This window comes from Peromyscus eremicus, chromosome 18 (genome assembly GCF_949786415.1).
Source record: "Peromyscus eremicus chromosome 18, PerEre_H2_v1, whole genome shotgun sequence".
Classification (NCBI taxonomy): Eukaryota; Metazoa; Chordata; class Mammalia; order Rodentia; family Cricetidae; genus Peromyscus; species Peromyscus eremicus.
In genome coordinates, this window is record NC_081434.1 from 44638708 (window position 1) to 44660449 (window position 21742).

Sequence of the window (21742 nt, forward strand, 5' to 3'; positions counted from 1 at the left end):
CTAGCACATACCTTGAGTATGTAGGATTTTCAAGGTGCTCTGTGTGTGTGTGTGTGTGTGTGTGTGTGTGTGTGTGTGTTTATGTGTGGCGGGAGGGGGTGGGGTGGACATTGGCATAATTGTGATGCTAAGCAGATCACAGGCTAATGGAGAAAGCAGAAAACAAGTATAAACAGCTAAAATACTATGAAGCCTTATAACAGAGGGAGGCAAGATGCTTTGCTAAGTAGCTGGAGAAACGTGAGCTTGGGTGATGCTTAGGCAGCTGTGAGCGTGAGAAACTGCTGACCGCAGAGAGCAGAGGACAGTAGTACAGGCAGAGCCAGGTATCTGCGGTGTTGAAAGCCCGCGCAGTGAGTCTAGGGGCAGGCTGTGCTGAAGGTAAGCAGGATCGGCCGTGTGGAGTCTCACAGACTTAGCTCAACTGCTATGAAGAGTCACTAAAGAGTTTATGTAAAGAAGAGCTAAGCCCAGCTAAAATTTAAAAGCCAAACCAAACCAACCTCGCTCTCTACGGAGAAGAGACTGGGGAAGAGCAAACGTGGCTTCAGTTGTAGTGAGAGCAGGGGATTGACAGGGCTTACTGTGTGTAAGAAAACTTCTGGCTTCATCAACACACTTACAAGAGAGGGATGAGTGGGAGAGGACAGGCTTAGGGAACTCTGGAAGGTCCCAATACACTTGGAATGCTCATAAAAATGTCAGAGAGGAAGCTGAATGTATGTGCTGGAGCGGTAAGCAGCCATCAAAACTATGCTTTCTCTATGAGTAGAAACATTTCACTTATGACTGGATTGGAGTGCATAGAGAAAAAGAAAGAAACGGTACAGGAGTCCTGGAAAATGCCAACACCATGACTGGCCTCGAAGAGGAAATTTAGAAGTGTGGGTGTTCTGGGACACTGAAGAGGGTATTTTATGGATGAAATGCTCAGCGGCTTCAAACGCAGACAAAAGATCAAACAGCTTAAGGCTCTGGCAGTGCCGGAGCACAAGGCCCTTGATAAAGACCTTTCTAAAGTGCACCTGGAAGCGGGGAAGTGAACAGTAGACCTCTCAAGACATGCACGAGACACTGGAGGTGTGCAGAGGGACCGTCTGCTGGACAAAAGCTGTCTTCCTTTTTTTCTGTAAAGATGAGATGGACTAGACTGTGTGATGGGAGGGATGGAGTCTGGATCCCCTCCAAAGGGAAATGAGAACTTACGGGAGGGTGCTAAGCAGGAGAATGAGAGACGTGGACCTTGGGAAGGAACAGCACTCTGACTTAATGTGGAAAATGGGTAAGAAAAAGAAAGAAAAGGAGGCAGGACCAGAGACACAGTGCACAGCTAAGTAAGGCTGTGCAGGAGCCCGGTGAGAAAGGACAGAGGTCTGAATTAGACAGTGGAGGTGATCTGGGGAAAGGACAGTGACAAAGAAAGTCGAACTGGATAATTTGAAAAGGGGGAAGAAGAAAATGAAGCCCAAGAACTTCCCTGGTGTCCAGCTGGCTAACCTGGCTAGTACTATCTATCCACTGAGGTGACTTTTTCCTAAAGTTGCCAGCAAGAAGGTATCAGTGCTGATAGCAGACTTTGCTGTCATAGACCCACAGTGGTCACATCAAATAAAACATGAGCAAGCTCAATAGCTAGAAGAGCTCAGAGTCCCTATAAGTGACCTGTATAAAGTTATATTCAACTACCAGTGTCACAGTACCCTTGGTGCAGGCACAGTAACTTGTTAATAGCTGTATGAACCTCTCTGCCTTCTCATTTTATTTCCCATCCCATATTTAGTGTCTTCTCAACTGCTCAGCTTGCTAAAATTACTCCTATCTTCAAAATAATGCCATCTTTTTCACCATCCCAAAGCAGGAAGTAATCTCTTACAGCTTTAAGTCCCAAGAACTTAATCTCTACTGCTGCAGAACTGAACGCTGTGACCTTGAACTGTATCTGTGGCAACTCATCTCTCTTATCAGCTTGGAGCAAGGCAGGCCCTGCGATGTATTTCTGCTCTTCCCTAGGTTATGTCCGACACACTGAATGTCAGCAAATACACATACCAAGCATGCTACTATTCACACAGTGCGAGCTACAGAATAGTATGTTCCCAGTATTGAACAGGTTCTGCTAAAGCTCTGGGTCTCATTCCCAGCTTCATGACTTCAGATAAAATGGCATGCTCCTTTAACATCCTCATCTGCCAAGAGTACCTGTTTTGTGGGTTGTTGGGAGGATTAAAGGAGACAACATGGATGTGATACTTGCCATATAAAAGAAATGAAGTCAAAATGGAAAATGGGTGTTCTTAACATTAACCGTTACTATGTATTAAATTAGGCCAGTGAAGGGAGATGGTGACTATGATTTTCTTCCTTAAACAGACCTGAGTCCTTAAACACTGTCCTACAATCTTCCTCTCTTCCATTTTTTTTTTTTTTTTTTTTTAACATTTTGCTCTTCTACTGCAGTGGTACTGCTCCATTTCGTCTGCTACTTTCTCATCAATGACCATGGACTTCACCTTACTATTTCCCCATCCTGACTACAGTGCTACTTCATCTGGACTCACTGGAATCAACCAGTCCCTCTAGAGTGACAGAATAGGATTCTAATCTTAAATAGACTCTGTACATTCATCTGGGGATACGGCCCCACGTCAGGGTCCTAGTGCATCTTCTGGACCACAATGATACTAAAATACTGGGACGTGGGATGTGTATGTTAAACGTGCGTTACAAACTACAATACAAAAGTCATAGGAATTTTTAAATTTTTTAAGAAGAGAGATGTCCAAGGAATTTTTATAGTCAAAACAAAGTCCCTTGGATGATGTCTTTCTGGCCACTCAAGGTTATGCTCTCCACCAGATGTCAGTGGATATATATTCCACAGGGATCTAATTTTAGTTCTTAACCGGAACTGAAGGTCAGCCACCTGAACCTGATAGTTCTAAACTTTTGCCCTCTGTATACAGCAAGTGAACAAAAGCCAGAAAGGAGGAGGGACAGAGTGATGGAGGGAGGGAAAGGGGGAGGGGGGAGGAGGGAGGAAGAGGAGAGACAAGGGAAGTTACTACATCTGTAGTGGTAAATAACTTAGTAATTGGTTGTCCATTCTGTACTAAACAGTTAATGAACTACTACTAGAATAGTAAAACATGCTTTTAATAAAGGTCATAGAAAAGGATTCTGGGGATCAAATTTGAATATTTTCTATATAAAAAGACCAAGCTAAACGGATTTTCTAAATGAATACTCACTCATCTTAGTCCACGTTTATTTACATTCAATATTACATTTATACACTTGGGGGCTTTTCCTAACGGTGGCTCACACCTTTAATCCCAGCACTCGGGAGGCAGAGCCAGGCGGATCTCTGTGAGTTTGAGGCCAGCCTGGACCCAGGACAGGCACCAAAACTACACAGAGAAACCCTGTCTTGAAAAACAAACAAAAAATTCCATCTCCACCTTCCCTTCTTGGACATGTGCATTTTCAGTAGCACAAGCCCACTGGTGAGGTTCTCATCTACTGGAAAGACTGAAAAGTTCTGAGTAACAATTGTTAAACTGGTTTGGCTCAAGTTTCTTTGCTAATTAGCAATCCTGAGAATGAGATGCTGAACACTTATTAACGGATAGGAAAGACAGCTTAGGTGTAAATGAAAACTTAGAAACCACTCAGCGGCCCTTCCTTTCTTGATGGAGGGCAGAAAAGCACATGTAAAAATGCTTTCTCTTCAAGCATTAAAACCAGTCCACTACGTTTCTCTTACTATTTAAGTGACTTTATTTTCCAAAAAGTCCTGTTCTCCAGTGCAGATGAAAAACTTTAGTCTTTTAAGAAAATTGAGGTTTTTAAGTTAATACTGGCAGTTACAGAAATATCTTCATTTCTTGCATGCCAAGATTCCCCAAATAAGAAAAAAGTTTTAGGAGAAATATTAAGTAAAGAAACATCTCTTTAGGGTTAGTGAGCAATAACAGAACATGACTCAAATAAATTATGATATTAGAGATTTAACATATGTAAAATTAGTAAGTGCTAAGTGTCTTTCAACATACAACAACTTAGCTAGGTGTTAAAATCCTGAATAAACAACCCAGGGACTTGAGTGCGAGAAGCCTCTTGGTGAGTGTGGTATTAGGAGAGGAGAAGAAGGCTGCTGAGGAGCTGATGTGGGTAACAAAAGAACGGTGAAACATGAACAGAAATAGAGAGGACCGTGGAGAAACTAAGAGACCCGACCAGAGCAGACCCTGGTAAAGGCTTCCTTGACACTGTCATCAACATGCCGAGTGGCTGCCGGGAAACTGGCATTAGGAAAAGTATTCAGAATGGGACGTCTCCAGTGCAGACACCTCAGAGGGTCCCTGTACAGGAAGATGTTCGGGGCCCCTTACTACAACGTAGGTTCTCTGAGGAGGGGCTACACAGTGATGACCATTAAAGACAAGACGACGAACTGGAGACTTGTTCTGGCCCCAGCTCTCCCACAAGCTGTGACCTTAGAAAAAATTATCTCAATTTTTCATCCATAAGTGGAATAATTAGGATCACTGGCAATGTCTAGTCCCTATGAGTTCTATCAATCACAGACATATAAATATTCCACTTTCCTTGACATATAAGCAAAATTTCTAAGAAATGAATAAAGTACCGCATAAGGGAACCTTACACTTTTAGCAACAACAACAAAATTCTGATGTCTCTGAAAAAACCTGCCACACAACGAAACTCTGGAGGCCAAGTCCTCTAGTTACCCATCCAGCCCCTGGTGGAAAGCATGCTCCGATATCTTTCAATGCTGGTCATCAGTTCAGTGTCCAAGTCTGCACTCTCCACAACCTTCAAGTCCTGGACACCTAAGTCAGACAGCAGAGCTAGATGGCACACAATGGGCCAGTGCAGCCTGACGTGGTGTAGCCCAGGGCTATGGGACTAGGCTGCTGAGGTCTGAATCCTGACCTATCGTCTCTCTATAAATCAAGAAGAACCACAGTACAGACTGTAAAGCTTTTGTGTGAGGACTAAAGGTGCACACAGACATACAGGGCTGGTAAGAGGAAAGGTGTATAGTATACTTTATCTACTAATACTTCTTTTTACACCACTTTATTGAGATAGAATTCACATAAAGCCCAACTGTTAAAGTATACAGCCTGTTTGTTTTCAGAGTATGTACTCACACGTGTGCAGCTATCATCTCTACCTAATTTTAGAATATTTTCATCACTCCCAAAACAAACTCAATCCCCATTAGCAGTAAATCCCGACTCCTCTCTTTCCCTAGTCATAGGTCCCTGGCAACCACCATTTTCTGTCACTAAGGATCTGTTATCTAAGGTGTTTCACACTAACAGAAATCACACATCTGTCTGGCTTCCTTCACTAAGCACACTTTCAAGGTCCATTCATCGGTAGCACACACCAGTTACTTATTTCTTTTTTTAACTGAATAATAGTCTGTTGTAGGAATATTTTCTTCATCATTTACATGCTGTTGGACATCTGCGTAGTTTCTATTTTTCGATTATTACACAGCAAACCTGTGTGTGTACAGTTTTTCGTGGACTATATCCACATTTCTTTTTGTAACACACTCATGACAGCCACTCTAGATACCTAGGGCTACAACTGGTATGTTAGATGGTAACTGGTTTGACTCTGTGAGTAACTGCCAGGTTATTTTCCAGACTGGCTGTACTACGCCCTACAAGCAGTGTGTGAAGGCTTGGCGACTTGGGCATTCTTGTCAGTGTTTGTTATTACCTCTTGTTCTAGCCCAGTAGGGGTGAGCTGGGTTTTATGGTGGTTTTGATTTACCTTTATCTGATAACTAATGATGCCAACTTTTTATTTTGTAAACCTAGTTCTTCAGTTCTCTGTTCATTTTAAATTCAGTTGTTTTCTGATTAAGGGTTCCTAGGGCTGGAGAGATGGCTCAGCAGCTAAGAGTATTTGTTGCTCTCGCAGAGAGACCAAGGTTCAGTTCCAGCACCTACATGCTTATACCTATCTGTAACTAGGTTCAGAGGATCCAGTGCCCTCTTCTGATCTCTATGGGCACCAGGCAAGCACCTGGTAAACACATGCAGGCAAAACACTGACACACATAAAAAGAATAAATAAAACTTGAAAAAAATTTTAAAGCGTTCCTTATATATTTAGGTGAAATTTTTAGCAGATACATGATTTTCAAATATTTCCTCTAATTCTGCAGATTATCTTTTTTTCCCTTCCTCATAGTATCTTTTAAAGCACAAATGTTTTTAACTTCGACAATGTTCAGTTTGTCTGGTTTTTTTTTTTTTGTTTGTGTTTTTGATATCATCTGAAAACATGGAGATTTCTGGTTTCCCCAGTGAGTTTTAAGTCTTTACCTCCTGGGTTCAGATCTTTGATTAAATTTTCATTTTAAAAAACATTTTATTCATTTTTATTTTATGTGCATTGGTGGTGTGCCTACATGTATGCCTGTGTACAGGTGTCATATCCCCTGGAACTGGAGTTACAGACAGTTGTGAGCTGTCATGTGAGTGTTGGGAATTGAACCTGGGTTCTCTGGAAGAACAGCTAGTGCTCTTAAGAGCTGGGCTATCTCTGCAGCCCCGTTTTCATGTTGAATGAGATGTGGGGTAAGGTAAGGACTGACCACATCATTTACACACAGTTATCTTTGGTTAACAGCCCCAGTGACTTTCCTGCCAGTTCCCAGGCTTGGCCACCATGGCTCGCTCTGTTCATTTTGAAACTGTTGAGTCTCCCCAACCCCTCTTCGAGATATGTAGTTCAGGATGCACTCAAACTTTCAAAGTAGTCAAGGCTGGCCTTGGACCCCTTATCCTCAGGATTACAAGCACACCCTACCATACACACCACCATTTTTATTTTTCTGTTGTTTGAATCTTTTAATTTAAAAAAAAAAAGACAACAACAAAAAACAGAGCCAGACATCAGGGTGAAAGCTGAAAGATCAGAGACGCAGAACAGCCAGCCACTAGTTCTCACCTCTATGAAATCCTCAGTCTAAAGAGAGTGAGTTCCTGTTTCCTCACACCTTATATACCTTTCTCTGCCCAGATATCACTTCCTGTGATTAAAGGTGTGTGTGTGCCACCATGCCTGACTCTGTTTCCAGTGTGGCCTTGAACTCACAGAGATCCAGATGGATCTCTACCTCTCGAGTGCTAGGATTTAAGGTGTGTTCCACCACTGCCTGACCTCTATGTCTAATCTAGTGGCTGACTCTCTCCTCTGACCCTCAGGCAAGTTTATTAGGGTACACAATATATCACCACATTTTTCTCCATGATTTTGACTGTTCTGTGCCTGATTTAATTTCAGAACTGGCCTGTCAACTTCTAACAAGAAGCTACCCAGAATTCTAGACGTGATTACGCTGAATTGGTGGATCAGTGGGAAGAATACTGATATGTCTTCCAATTCATAAACATGGGGTTTTTTCATTTATTTAGATCTTCAACTACTCTCAATGAAGTCTCATAGTCTTTAATATCTAATTCTGAGATATGTACTTAAGTTGTCACTTTAAGGCAGTGTTTCTCAACCTGTGGGTCACAACCCATTTGGAGGTTGAATGACCCTTTCACAGGAGTCACCTAAGACCGTCAGAAAACACTGATATTTACATTATATTTTATAACAGTAGCAAAATTACAGTTATGAAGTAGCAATGAAAATAATTTTATAATTGAAGGTCCACACCATGAAGAACTGTATTTAGGGGTAACAGCATTAGGAAGGTTGAAAACCACTGCTATAAGGCTTACTATATGCACCTTATGGATCTGCTCCAGATTAATATTCATTTTTTGGAAGGTATAAAAATATCATTCCTATATAGTAATCTTCCTTTTTTTCTTTTGAAATACTGTTATATACATTATATCTGCAAATGTCACAAATACAAAAATAATTAAAATGAGTAATTTTTTGTTTGTTTGTTTGTTTGTTTGTTTTTGTTTTTCAAGACAATGTTTCAGTGCTTCCCAAGTGCTGGGATTTAAAGGCATGCACTGTGGTGGTATTTTGTTTGTACTCTAACAAATAAAATTTGCCTGAAGATCAAAGGACAGAGTCAGCCACTCGATTAAACATAGAGGCCAGACAGTGGTGGCACTTGGAAGGCAGAGATCATCTGGATCTCTGTGAGTTCAAAGCCACCCTGGACTACATGAGATTAATCCAGTCTAAAGAGAAACAGAGCCCGGAAGTGGTAGCACACACCTTTAAACCCAGTACTTGGGAGTCACGTGCCTTTAATGCCATCACTAGGAAGTTTGAGACAGGAAGTGATATGTCTGGGCAGAGATATAAGGTAGAAGGAGACAGGAGTTCGGTGCCCCTTTTGGCTGAGGACTGAGAGGCATTCAGTCTGAGGACTCATGGAGACAGGATCTTGCCTCCCTTTCAGCCTGAGGATTCGGTAGTGGTGAGAAGTTTCTCTACTGGCTTGTTTCTTTGTCTCTCTCATCTTTCATCATTTACCCCAATATCTGGCTCAGAGTATTTATTATCAATCAAGATTTGTGCAACAATGTACCACCGCCTCCTGGCACAATATTTGTCTTATTGCCCTTGTTTATTATCACTTCTGCTTCTTCCGATTTGTTCTTGTGGATTCCAATTACCATCTGGAATCACTTTAGTACAATACAGCTTTGCTACCATTCACCTTTGTGGTAGCTGGGCAAAAACACTGTATTTATATATGCTCTCTGCTCACCATCACATTACAGACATACTGTTTTACAGATGCTTTTGGGGACCACATGATGGTCCAGCTGGTCAAAGCATGTGGAAAACAAGCCTGTCAGCTTGAATCAGATCCCCAGAGCCCATGTGGAAGGAGAAAGCCAACCACTGAACGCTAAAGCTAAGGAGAAAATCTTGACGGAAGATAAGAACTATAATTTGTATCCCTCCTGAGAAGACAGCCTTCCAACTGGCAGCTGGAATGTTCTTTACTGCACCTGTTTATTGGAGGGCTCAGTACACAGACCACCAATTCACTTTTCTTATTGAGTTCCAGAAGTTTTTCAGTATGTTTTCCTCATTATATACTCTTGGATTAGTTTTTTAAAAAAACAGAAAAGCTTGTGAACCTTGTGTTTATTTTAACAAGTAATTTTCATAGGTTTCACTGGGGTGAGAGTTTATAGAGCTCCATACACTACCATGGCTGAAAGACGAACTCACTGGCATGTTTCGATGAGAAAATATATCCCGAACTCCACAATGTAGATTAAAGACACTACGCTTATCACCCCAGCCAGAAGTCCCAAAAAGAAACATAAAGATCCCACAGGGTGGGCCAGGGAGACGGCTGGCAAGCCTGGTGGTCTGAGCTCCAGGCTGGAACCTAGAAAAGCTGGATGTGCTAGAATGCATCCTGGTGAGTCCGAGCTGCTCTGCAGAGAGGAGAGGTAGACACGGGAGGAACCGCAAAAGCTGGCAGCCCACAACAGAAACCAGAGAGACTTGTTTCTGAACGCGGTGGGGAGTGTAGCCGCCACTCCAGGAAGAGACTCTGCTCTCCACATGTACAGTGTCATGTCCATCCCATGTGCACACACAGGCACATGGGATGAGCTTGCACATACACAATTCTTTTTTTTAAAGATCACATAAAGACCCTAAATCACAAGTGCTTTCCTGTCCATCTCCCCTGGATTTATCCTGTTGATTCTCCGGCAAAATATCTACAGTGAAAGGTACAGTTGGAATAAAACGCGAATTGTTTGGTTTGAACTGCTACTAGGCACTCATTCTGCCTAACAGTCAGACCTGTAAGAGACTGCTGCTAGGCAGGAGCTTTAAAAACAAAAACTTGAGGTGTGAATTTGGTATTATGTGAACGTTTTAATGGGATAAAAAATATTTAAAGTTACCATGGGGGGGCACCCAAAACCTTGGATATGCTAGAAAGCATTTACAGCTCAACTATGAGACAGACAGAAAGACAGGGAGACAAGGAAGGAGGGAGAGGAGAAAGGAGGGAGGGAGGGAGGGAGAGAGAGAGGAAGGAAGGCTCTGAGAGCCTTGACTATGCTGGAAAGCATTCTACAGCTGAACTCTGTCCCCAGCCTGAAAATTTCTGTCAAGAGACTAGTTTCAGAGTGAGCACTATATTTGTACTGTGTACCTAAAGTCATCAAGTAAATTTTGATTCAGATTTATAAGCCATATTAAGCTCTTTAAGTTTGACAAAGACTTTCAGAACAAGCACCCATGCCTGGGGCTATTCCTAAGAGTGGATTCAAAGTTGAGGATTAACTGTCTTGGCACATTTTCCTTGGAGGAAGGTAGTACAAACATTTGCCATTTGTTTTCTATAGCTCATGGTGACACCAGCATCTATACAACTGCGGATGGACCAAGGCAAACCTACAGGCCACCTCAGGAACCTAAGCCTACACAGGCCCGGTGCACAGGGTTACTGAGACGTGTGTGGTTACCGGTGCTCTAATATGTCGGGGGGATCCTAGTCTAGTAAAAACATAAAAACAAAAAGATCTGAAATAACAAAATGGACTTTTATATTCATATCTATTTATTTCATATATAAACTGGCTTTGTAAATACTACTACTCTAATTTAAATAGGTAATTAAGAAAGTTCAATTTTAGAAAAAATATGCAGTTAAGAAAAAAGTAAGCCAGGTGGTGGTGGCATGTGTCTTTAATCCCAGCACTCGGGAGGCAGAGGCAGGTGGGTTTCTGTGAGTTCAAGGCCAGCCTGGTCTACAAAGAGAGTTCCAGGACAGAAAAACCAAAAAAGAAAAAAAGAAAATATATTAAAAAAAAAAAGAAAGCATTGCTTTATGTTTATGATCCAATCGTATTATTCTGAAATACTATTTTGTATTATACTGTGTCATTATATAATTATGTTCTTAAATAAATGCAATCTATTATAATCCAAAAGTTGACAAAAGAAGCTATTTCACAGCAGTAATATTCAAGTAGCAACGTTAGTGGATTTCCTTGTTGCATTTTTCTGTGTAGTTTTTATCACAATTACAGCTCTGATCACTCTTCAAATATATTATCTTGCTCCCTCAGTGAACAACATCGTGAGCCGTGTCTGCAGTTCTGACGTATAACTAAGAGAACAGAAAGAACAAAGCCACACAACATGCCCTAATCACAGGAGCTCTGGCTTCCACTCAACCTCCAAGCTCCTTTCCCTCATCTTCTTTTTTTGTTGTTGTTGTTGTTTGGTTGGTTGGTTTTTTTGTTTTGTTTTGGTTTTGGTTTTTTGGTTTTTGAGACAGAGTTTTTCTGTGTAGCCCTGGCTGTTCTGGAACTTGCTCTGTAGACCAGGCTGGCCTCGAACTCACTGCTAGGATTAAAGGCGTGCACCACCACACCCAGCCCTTTCCTTCATTTTACTGACATCACTAAAGTTACCACCTATGGTGGTGGGAGCTGAGAACACAAGTAACTCAGGCTTCTTGTCCCCTAGAGCTCACAATTTTAATTTAGCAACTACCCAACGGCTTAAGAGAAAAGATAAATACGCTTGAGGTTTAGGTATGGTAACACTCCTTCTTTTGAGGAAAATGACCTTATATACAGTTATCTTAGACAACCGAAGCTTCTCCACGGTTGATAATTTATGTTCTTAGTTAAGGAGCTTCAAACGTTTTACTGCCCTCTCACTCCTGGTACTGAGGATTGAACTGGGAGCCTCACACACGCTAGGCAAACTGTGTCCCCGAGCTGTCATCCAGCCCTATTCATTTTATGACATACCTTTTTCAACTTTTATTGCAATACTCTTTACTGGTTTGTGAGGGACGTTTTGTGTTAAAACCAAAGAAAGAGCTTTCACCGTCCCCGCGTGGGTTTCTAGATTATTCCTCATTTCCCTTCCTCATCTCCCATATTTGCGTGACACATTTGTTTATGTGTGACAGGTAATCACAGGCGTCATTTCAGGTGAGGATGTAAAGCAAGTGCAGGTGCTTCTATCCAAACCCACAACGATTCACACGCACCTGCCACAGTGTGCATCGGATGCACAGGCAGGAGAACCGCATCTGACTGTTCCTTAAGAAAAACACACTCATTTCCATCTGTGGGTCCCCTGTGCTGGCTCCCCATTTAAGCCTGATGTTCAACAGTGATGAGATAGGAGACAGAAAGGTATCAGATCATAATTTCAAGTACTCCGAACTATACTTCCAAAGGTAAAGAATGGGACAGAGTTACAGAGCAGAGGGCACTGAGAACTACACATGCTGGAGAAGCCTTCCCTTCTGCATGAGGCTTCACCACATTCCAGCAGTGTGAGCATAAACCTCAGGGTCTCGCTGTAACGGTCTCCATACTTCACACACTGCTGGGGGAAGCAAACCTCTGTAAAACTGGAAACCACTGCGGTGTGTCAGGAACCAGATCTAGAGAGCACTTATTTGTCATCACAGGCAGAGAGTCAGTATAACGAAGTTGTTTTGTGTTGCTTGAAGGGCACTGCCCCTTACACTATTCTAAGTTGTCACAAAATTTTCTTTTTAGTATAAGAAAGGTATCACTATAGGTGCATTTCCAGTTGATGTTTTTAGCACAGCACTGTACTTTATGAAAGGAGGGGAGGTCTTGAATTTTGTTACCAAGTAGCTACTGACAGAAGGCTCTAGAGCAGTGCTTCTCACCCTTCCTAATGCGGCAACCCTTTAACGCAGTTCCTCATGCTATGGTGACCCCCAAACATCAAACTACTTCATTACTGAAATTTTGCTGCTGTTATGAATCATAATGTAAATATCTGATATGCGATCCCCAAGGGGTCGAGACCCCCAGGTTGAGAACCACTGCTCTGATGCACACTTAGGACAATACAAGGGCAGAAAGTCTACAGTAATTCGATTCCTTGTCTTTTCACACTGGGCTCAATGTAGTGAAGTCCTACTACCGTTCCACAGAGAACTAATGCTGCTGGCACTGGAGCTGTCCCACAGTTTCCCTGTCAGTGTCTACAAGGCACCGTAGGCATCAGAGTCACTAATGGTTTGAACCATTGGAGACTGAGATGGATTTGTTTGCCAATGTTTTCCATTAATGAAGATCACCTAGCTAGGTCCCTAATGACACTTGTTTATAACAGACCTCCCAGGAAGCAGAAACCTCCACACAAACTGCAGTCAACACCAGCGCACAAGTCACTCTCTCCAGAGATATAAAAGTAGCAGAGGGCAATCTCCACACCAGCAGATTCAAACAACCTCTGGACCAAAACTCTGAGGGAAAAAAACTGTCTCTGCATGGAACATATAGGGACTTTCATCATCTCTCACAATGCACTACAACTTTACAAAGCATTCACATCCTAACAGGCATCTAGCGATTATTTAAGTATATGGTACGATGTATACTTATATGCAAATACTAGAAAGGTGAGGAACCTGAGTATCTGGGGGTTGTGTGTGTCTCACAGGAATGTTGCTGGAATCAAACTCATGTAGACAGCGAGTGGGGAGAACAGTTAGAAAATGTCAGGTTTTTCTACTATTCTACAGAAAACAAACAACATGTATAATTAATTTAGGAAAATTCCCTTCTCAACTAATATTTCTATGGGGTAAAGCAACTGTATTTAGATTTTTATGCATATGTGTATACGCAGGTATGTATGTGCAGGTGTGTGTGTGTATTCCAGGGATCCTTTCATCTCTATGTGTATGTGTGTGCATTCCAGGTAAGCTTTCATCTGTGTGTGTGTGTGTGTGTGTGTGTGTGTATTCCAGGGATCCTTCCATCTATGTGTGTGTTCTAGTGTGTGTGTGTGTGTGTGTGTATGTGTGTGTGTGTATGTGTGTGTGTGTATGTGTGTGTGTGTGTGTGTTCCAGGAATCCTTTCATCTCTCTCTTTCCAGTGTGGGGATTACAAGCATGTATCACTGCTCCTGGCACTTGTCCACTGGGTCTATGGACTGAACTTGAGTCCTGATTGTGAGGCAAACACTTTATTGACAGGTGATCTCTCCTGCTCTTGATGTACTTATGATGAGTAAAAGCAAATGCAAGATGGGTTCTCCCAATCAAATATACAGTAGCTGCCTTCCTAACTTGAAATTCTACCATGAGTCTAACATCCAATATGCTCTGTTTAAATACCTTACTTTGTTCTTTTTCAGTCTTTCTTGTTACTACTTCATAGTATCCTGTCAATGGCCTTTGTTTCTTCCCAGTGTCCTTTAACTGGCTGGTTCCAGTCTTTTGCTGTTTATGTAGTTTTAATGAAAAAATTTTGTTCACTTGGGTTCAATCTGAACATAAGACAGATCTCCAAATGTGATGTATTTTTGGTCAAAGGGCAAAAAGCATCTTAATTAAATAACCACCTACCAGTCTCTTCTCCACAGACACTGTGCCACTCTGCAGGAAGACGTACTTCCTGAAGATTGTCCACAGACACACACCTGCTTGCCGCCCACTCCCCAGCTTCTGACTGTTCCTAAGAGGGCCAATTTCTAAAGCTATCCAAAAAGCATATTCATTCCATAAATCTTCACTGCAAAAGGTATCATTTGTCTTATTAACACTGTCCAAATCCAAAAGCAGTCCTCTCTGCACCCAAGGCACTCATTTAGTAAACTTCCTGAGTGTTCACCGTGCACTCACAGCTGCAGCTGTGACGTGAAAGGATGGGTCCTCAGAGTCTATCATGGAGGAGTTAACAGATAAGAAGAAGAGGAAAACTAGAAATGTAGGAGGGAAGAAATAATGTGTCTGTATGTGTAGCTACGAACATTTAATACTAGAATACAAACACAAGGGAAACAAAAATCAGGCTGCAAAAGTAGGCAGGATCAGATCACTGACACTATTACGTCATTCTGTCAGCATAGGCAGTCACTGCAAGATCTTAAGGCTGAGAATGACATGGCCAGATTGCTGTCTGAGATTTATGGACTAGCAGCTAGACCCACAGGTCACCAGAGAGTGAAAGGATGGAGCAAGAACTAACGGAGTGCCAGCGGCACACCTTTTACCGCAGCACTCAAGGCAGAGGCAGGGGAATCTCTGAGTTCAAGGCCAGTCTGGTCTACAGAGTGAGTTCCAGGACAGCCAGGGCTACACAGGGAAACCTGTCCCCAAAACACCACCAAAAACAAAAACAAACAACAACAACAAAAAACCCACCAAAAAAACAACAACAAAAAACATAACTAATGTGGTGATCCAGATGAAGGTTTGAATTAGGAGACTCAATCTTAGGAGGTGGAGAGGCAGGCATTGATGTGAGATATGGAATGTAGAGAACTAAATGGACACATGGAAGGTAATCAATCCACTCCAGCATCTAAGCCACTCCTTCCGTCAGCAAGAGATGCATACGGACTCAGCCATAGTCTTGTCTGACACTGGAATCTGTGAGGCTGGGAGAGAGGTATGGTGCCCAGAAAAACAAAAAGGCAGGACTGGTTTATCCTCAACTAGCATCATGTCTTAACCCACCAAGTAAGGCAACCACACACTGAATAGTCACGTCTGATGCACCCTCTCTTGTAGTAAGTCCTTTATGTGTGAGTCTCTTGATTCCATTCTCCTCTGTGACTATGCCGCTGGTAACCTAGACAACCGTAACAATATAAGTCGGTACAGTGCTGAGAAGAAGATGTGGTTGAGGGACAGCAGCAGGAAAAGGGGCTTTCCCCAAACTCAGCCTTCAGAGTCAAGCTTTACATTAGCCTGACATTTTGTAGAACCTGGAATTCTGCCACCAAAAGAAGGCAACCTTTTAGCAGTAAGAAAATCTAGTGACAGTCCCACCTGAACCTTTCCCCTACTTAAGTAAGCCCGGGACTCTGTGGGGATGAACAGGAGGGGCTGTGTGTAACCCATCCTAAACCTGCTACCTCTGTCTTCTCAGGATTCCTGAGAAACTGAAGTGAAACCAAAAACTAATCAACAACCATCAGATGAAAACAAATCCACCACTTAAACCACCCAGGAGTCAGTCAGCCCCTCTCTCTCTCTCTCTCTCTCTCTCTCTCTCTCTCTCTCTCTCTCTCTCTCTCTCTCACACACACACACACACACACACACACACACATCAAACCTTACCTTTCTTTTATCTTCATCTGTTGATTCAAATTTGAAAGTAGCCCTATGCTGAGTGGGAGAGAAAGGAGACATTGTCATTTTAATACATACATTTTAAAGATTTTTAAACAAATATATATACACTAATTTTCTTATAAAACATTGCTTTCTCATCTCAATACTCATCCCAATATTCTTATTAAAGTAAGACTGACGAAATAATATAAAAAAAATACGTGTGGCGCTGTATGGAAAGGCCATGGCGGAAATACAGGTGAGAAGAGGGAACGAACGCAGCGGCCACCCACGAGGAGGCGGACGCAGCACACGGCCCTGGATAACTGAGCCGGACTTGGAGGGATAAATAGGTGTTAGCTGTAGAGGTGTAAACCATACACTCAGGAAGCTAGCAGCTCTGAGAGAGAAATGGGACGCATTAGGGGATGGCACACAGAGGAAGACGGGAATGCAAGCACAGATAGACAGAAACTGAAAACACCCGTCAGTGCACTAGCTTTTCCTATGTTGTATCCATGAGAAATCATCAGAGGTCAGTGGTGCTGGCGCACGCCTTTAATCCCAGCACTCGGGAGGCAAAGCCAGGTGGATCTCTGAGTTCGAGGCCAGCCTGGTCTACAGAGCGAGTTCAAGGACAGCCAGGGCTAAACAGGGAAACCCTGTCTCAGTGGGAAAAAAAAGAGGAAAGAGAGCGAGAGAGAGAGACAGAGACAGAGAGACAGAGAGGAGGGGGAATCATCAGAGAACTGCAGAGAAAGACAACACTTTGGAAAAGAGGCTCCCTCACTCTCAGTAGTTGTGACTTCAAGCCAGTAAACTGTACCTGGGCTCCTCTTGTGAAAATAGTACTTAGCTAAGAGGGTAATTGTGAGGGTTGTGATAGCTGTGGTACCTTAAGACACCGTCTCACTGCCTGGCAAGTAGTAAACAGTGTACATTAGGATACTGTTGTTGCTGTTGCTGCTGCTGCTAATGATATTAACAAAAAATTAACTGGAAGGGAAGAGAGTGTCATGGCTCCCCTGCAATGACTGGCCACAGTGCACTCTCCACTTTGTAGCAGAAGCAAAGGAGAATGGACAGAATAACCGCTTGTTTGCATAAGCAGTGGTGGTCACAAGACCAAGAGCACAGAATTCGGACTCTCACATTTTAACAGGAGCGCTCTCCTGAAGCCCACCTGAACGCTTCCTGCTCTCTACTACTTTTCCTGTTTTTCTCACTGTCCATACTGCCCAACACGACTGGCAACCCACCACAGTTAAGCACAGTATGTGTGAAAGACAGCATCATTTTGGTAGTTCTGTTTTATAGCTTTGCAGAAACCGTTTTTGAAACAGAATGAGCTACAGAAGTGTTGGAGGGAAGCAGTCTGAGTGTGAGAAATGGCTAAAGGGAAGACAGGAGGTTAAGAGATAAGGGTCATTTAAGGAAACCTCAAAGAGGCGAATCAAAAATGGATCGGACCAACTGAAACAGGTATGTGAGAGACAAGGACAAGATGTAAAACTTTACATCGGAAATGGCATAGGCTACAGATGACCTGGGGAAGTCCAGGCCGGAACAGGAACAACCTTCTGGAAGAGTATTTTGGGCAGCTCACATGCCAGCCCAAGCAGAGCAAGACGAGGCAGAGGACCGTGTGAGGAGCAGCATCCCAAGCTGGTGCAGTGCAGTGCCATCTGACACAAACCTTTAAAGGGAAAGAACTTGGCAACACACATGAGAAGCCACAAAAATATTTACCCCATCTGACCCAGAACTCCTACTCCTATGAGTTTATTTTAATGAAGCCATGTAATGAGAGAAAAAGTATCTATGTAAGCACATTCAAGACAGTGTTTTCTAATATAGTAAGAGGCGAGCTGAATATACAACACTGAAAAACGTGTATGTCAAAATATCCTACTGAACATATCCTATCCATCTGATAAAATACTGTGTAACAACGAAAAGAAAGGTGATGCATTGGGGTTATTTTATAATAAAAATCTTAAGAATAAAGGATAGAGTAAGTGAACAGGGGAGGGAAGAAGGGGGAGTAGAGGAGGTCATGAATCTGAAGCTAGACTTAGGATTTTACAGAGCCAGGGGTCACGGAAGCCTACATTAAAGATGAGAAGGCGGCAGGCTAATGTGCTCAGGGCTGCTCAGTAGAGGCTCCCTATACATGAAAATAATTATACTTAGAAACCAAGAAGGCTCAGTTTTGCCACTCTACATAAAATATTAATTCTGTAAATTATTTGGAATAAATGTGTCTAGTTGTTCAAACTTAATACTTCTCCTAAATGTTTTTTGGCATTTATAAGCAGAGGACAGGGAAAAAAGTAATTCTTATTTGGAAAGATACTCAGTAAGTTACAAAAATATCTTCTAAGTGTTTCCTACATAGAATTATTTTTTTAGGTGAGAATTTAGAATAGTACCAAGGGCTAATTTTTCACTTTTCTGTTGCTTTTTCATTGCAAGTATGATCAAAAAATAATAGTTTCAAATAATAAATTTAAAGTAATAATAAAAACAGCATTTTAAAAAATAACAGAAGTTTTCAAAGGCCCCATATAGCCAGCATGAAAGCTTAATTTAACTGGAAAATATACTAGCATGGGGGGCACTAGTATATTTTCCAATTAATGATCCATTAAACTCTGAATGGATCAAGCTATTTAGACACTCAACCCCAGAGACCACTGTACCCAGCAGATGCTGAATTATATAAGGCTGGCTTCACTTACCCAAGCTAAATCAGACCTAACATACTCTCCTACCTCTCCTTCCAATGCTTCTTAAATACTTGTAATTTTTTGAGACAGGGCTTTCTGAATGTCCCAGGCTGGCCTTTCAATCTTGTCGCCTTACTCCCCTTTCAAATGATGGGAACACGTGCCTCTCTAGAGCTGTTAGCCAACTAACATTCATTTCCAGAACAGGAGCAAGTTGAATATAAATCAAAGAGTAAAATCACTGTTCAACTTAAAGACCAGGCAAGCAAGAACCTCTCGGTGACACATCAGACTCATGTCTGCAGGTTTTATTACTATAAGAGGCCCCCCAAGAAAACTCAGCCATCAGATAACCTACTGCTCATTAAGGGCAATCCTGGTCAGGCTGCACTTGACAATCCATAAGGTTTTCCTTCCTCTTTTACATAGTACAGCTGGCACCTTGCACATGGTAGGTAGGCATTAAATGGCCACTACTGTTGTTACTGCATGGTCTCTGCTCTAGTATCTGGCTAAATGCTGACCTACTAGAGAATTCGGTGATGTCTACAAGTACACTCAAAGACTACTTCTTAGGAGTCAAAACAGACTGTAAAACAATTTGGAAATAAGTACAACGTTGTAACAAGGATATCTCTATGCAAAAACCTAGGGCAAGCCCAAAGTCAAGGCTCAGCCTCAAAAATGGAAAGCAAAACATCCTTCTACATGGTCCAGGATATTTAAATCCCCATTCAAATGCAGAGGCTGCATTTCTAGAACTGTTTCCTTGTTAGTTTTCCCCTAGTCACATTCTTCAAGCACATAAATGATGAGCTCAAGACTACCAACAGTCTTCCTGTCCCGTAACTAACTCTTGGAGACCTACTTAAGTGACAGTATCTTAAGTAATTTTTTCATCATTCATCTGACCATCAATGTGCCATACTTCCAAAATGGAATCGTGTTGGAGATGGCTATGAGACAGTGACATGCCCAGGTGGCCTCTGTGGCTTGCATGTCATCTCTGGATTGATCAGTCACAGTTAATCAAGTCAGTTTCTTCACCTATTAAGTGACAGGTTTGGTTCTATTTTCCGGAGCACTGTACTGCTTCCTTCGCAACTGTTGAGCCCTAAGTTCTCTGCCTTTAGTTACAGAATCAACTGTTTATTTTGAGATGTGTTGCCATAGCTTAGACTACCGAAGCTCTTGGTCTTCCTTCAAGTCTTTTCTGACACCAGGGTTAGTAGAGAGGCTCTTTACCGTCATTAGTTTCACTGGCATGGGCTCTGAGGTTCATTGTAACATTGTGATTTTATTGTTCTTTTCTTTTCTCTTTTGAGACAGGGTTTCTCTATGAAGCCCTGGTGTTATCCTGGACCTTGCTCTGTAGATCAGGCTGGCCTCCAAAGTGGAGATCCACCTGCCTCTGCTACCTGAATGCTGGGATTAAAGGCATGCATCATCACCACACAAGAAACAGCTACTCTTAATTTAAAGAATTATTTTCCTACTCTGAAGCAACTTACCCTTGACAAAGAGACAAGTTTTTTTCTTTCTGGGATAGAGATTTCTCTCTCTAAGATAACAAGGGCCAGCGAATGAAGCAAGAATGCTTGGGAATGAATTTCTGTACTGCAGTAGAAATTGGGTGTATTCTGGAGTCACACAGCTATTGGCTGCTCTGAAAGCAGTAGGAGATACACTGTGGTGATGATACCGCTGGAGGTGCAAAGGTTAAGATGAGGAGTGGGGAAGGTCCCCAAATGTCTTAACCATGTTACATCAACTCAGTGCCACACGCCTTGTTGGAGGCAAGCAGCCCTGGGCTCCCTCAGCAGCAGCCCTGCTCTAAGTGCTTTAAACACAGAACCCTTCAGTCCCGACCAAAGCCCCAGGATATGAGGCTTCTCTTCTCATTTGACAGAGGAAGAGAGAGTGCAGCAAAGTTAAGCAACACGGACTTGGCCACATGCATTGTAAACTGAAGATCAGCATCCAGGGAGTCCGGCTCTAGAGCCTGTCCTCTGGCCACACCACCTCATCAAAGATCCAGACTATTAACTCCTCATAACTTAACGGGGAAAACCTCATAGACACTATGCTCAGTGCTTGGCACTGCATTTCAATGAATCTCATCCACACAATAAATAAAAAGAATGGTGTTTTAATCCCTCCTTTTCAGACAAGGCAACTGGGACTTAGAGGCTTTGAAATAACTTATCCACAGTCATGAAGCTATTAACAGCAGAACAGAGACCAGAACCAAGGTTTATCTGATGCCAGACCCCGTCTTCTTTCTGTCTACTTACAACAACCAGCTTATGAGAAAAGATAACATAAAGAGCCCTCCTCCTCTTCTTCCAGACAATGAACTAATTTCTCTCGACATCATCCATTCCTCTTCTGTTTGGACTCAATGCTCCACAATCACTTCTTACTCAGAACATTTTTCAAATCCACTTCTCCAGACAAGAAAACTGAAGGGCATGCTGTCCATCTACTTTCTCAGGGTTTCCGACTCACACACATCAATCAGTTGACTTCTATTCTTACCCGACTACTCACAGCACAGATCACCTTCCTATTCATGTCACAGAGTTTCTCCCTTTGAGGGGCAGTGCTGCGATGCGACGTGAAGCTCACCTATTCCCTTCATGCTCCATAGCCCTACTCCACTGTTCCTACTATAGCTGATAGTCAACAGGAGTGCTTTCTCCTAAAAGAGCTAACTGGTCCCCGTGACACCAGATCAGAACATTCTCAGGCTTGACCACAGAGTGCGTCTGGGAATCTCTGAAGCACTTCAGGACATCACCTTAAACAACAGATGATCCTGATAACACTGGAAACATTCACAGGATGAAAGGGGAAGCTAAGCTCAGACAAGACGTGGCCATGAGTGACAGGAACATCAAGGAGATCCCCCTGAGGGGAGATCAAGGAGAGGAA

The 21742-nt window shown here is 42.5% G+C and overlaps 1 protein-coding gene across 4 annotated transcripts in view; it reads right to left on the reverse strand.

Moving 5' to 3' along the window:
• Positions 1–21742, reverse strand: part of Ric8b (RIC8 guanine nucleotide exchange factor B) — a 104889-nt gene that overhangs the window by 80781 nt on the left and 2366 nt on the right. For all 4 annotated transcript variants that reach the window (XR_009375040.1, XM_059245147.1, XM_059245146.1 and 1 more), the window contains exon 2: positions 16086–16133. Coding sequence is in view for 3 of the 4 variants with exons in the window: in XM_059245147.1 (XP_059101130.1) it covers positions 16086–16133 (48 nt within the window). In the remaining variant the exon portion in view is untranslated. The remainder of the gene's footprint in view (positions 1–16085; positions 16134–21742) is intronic.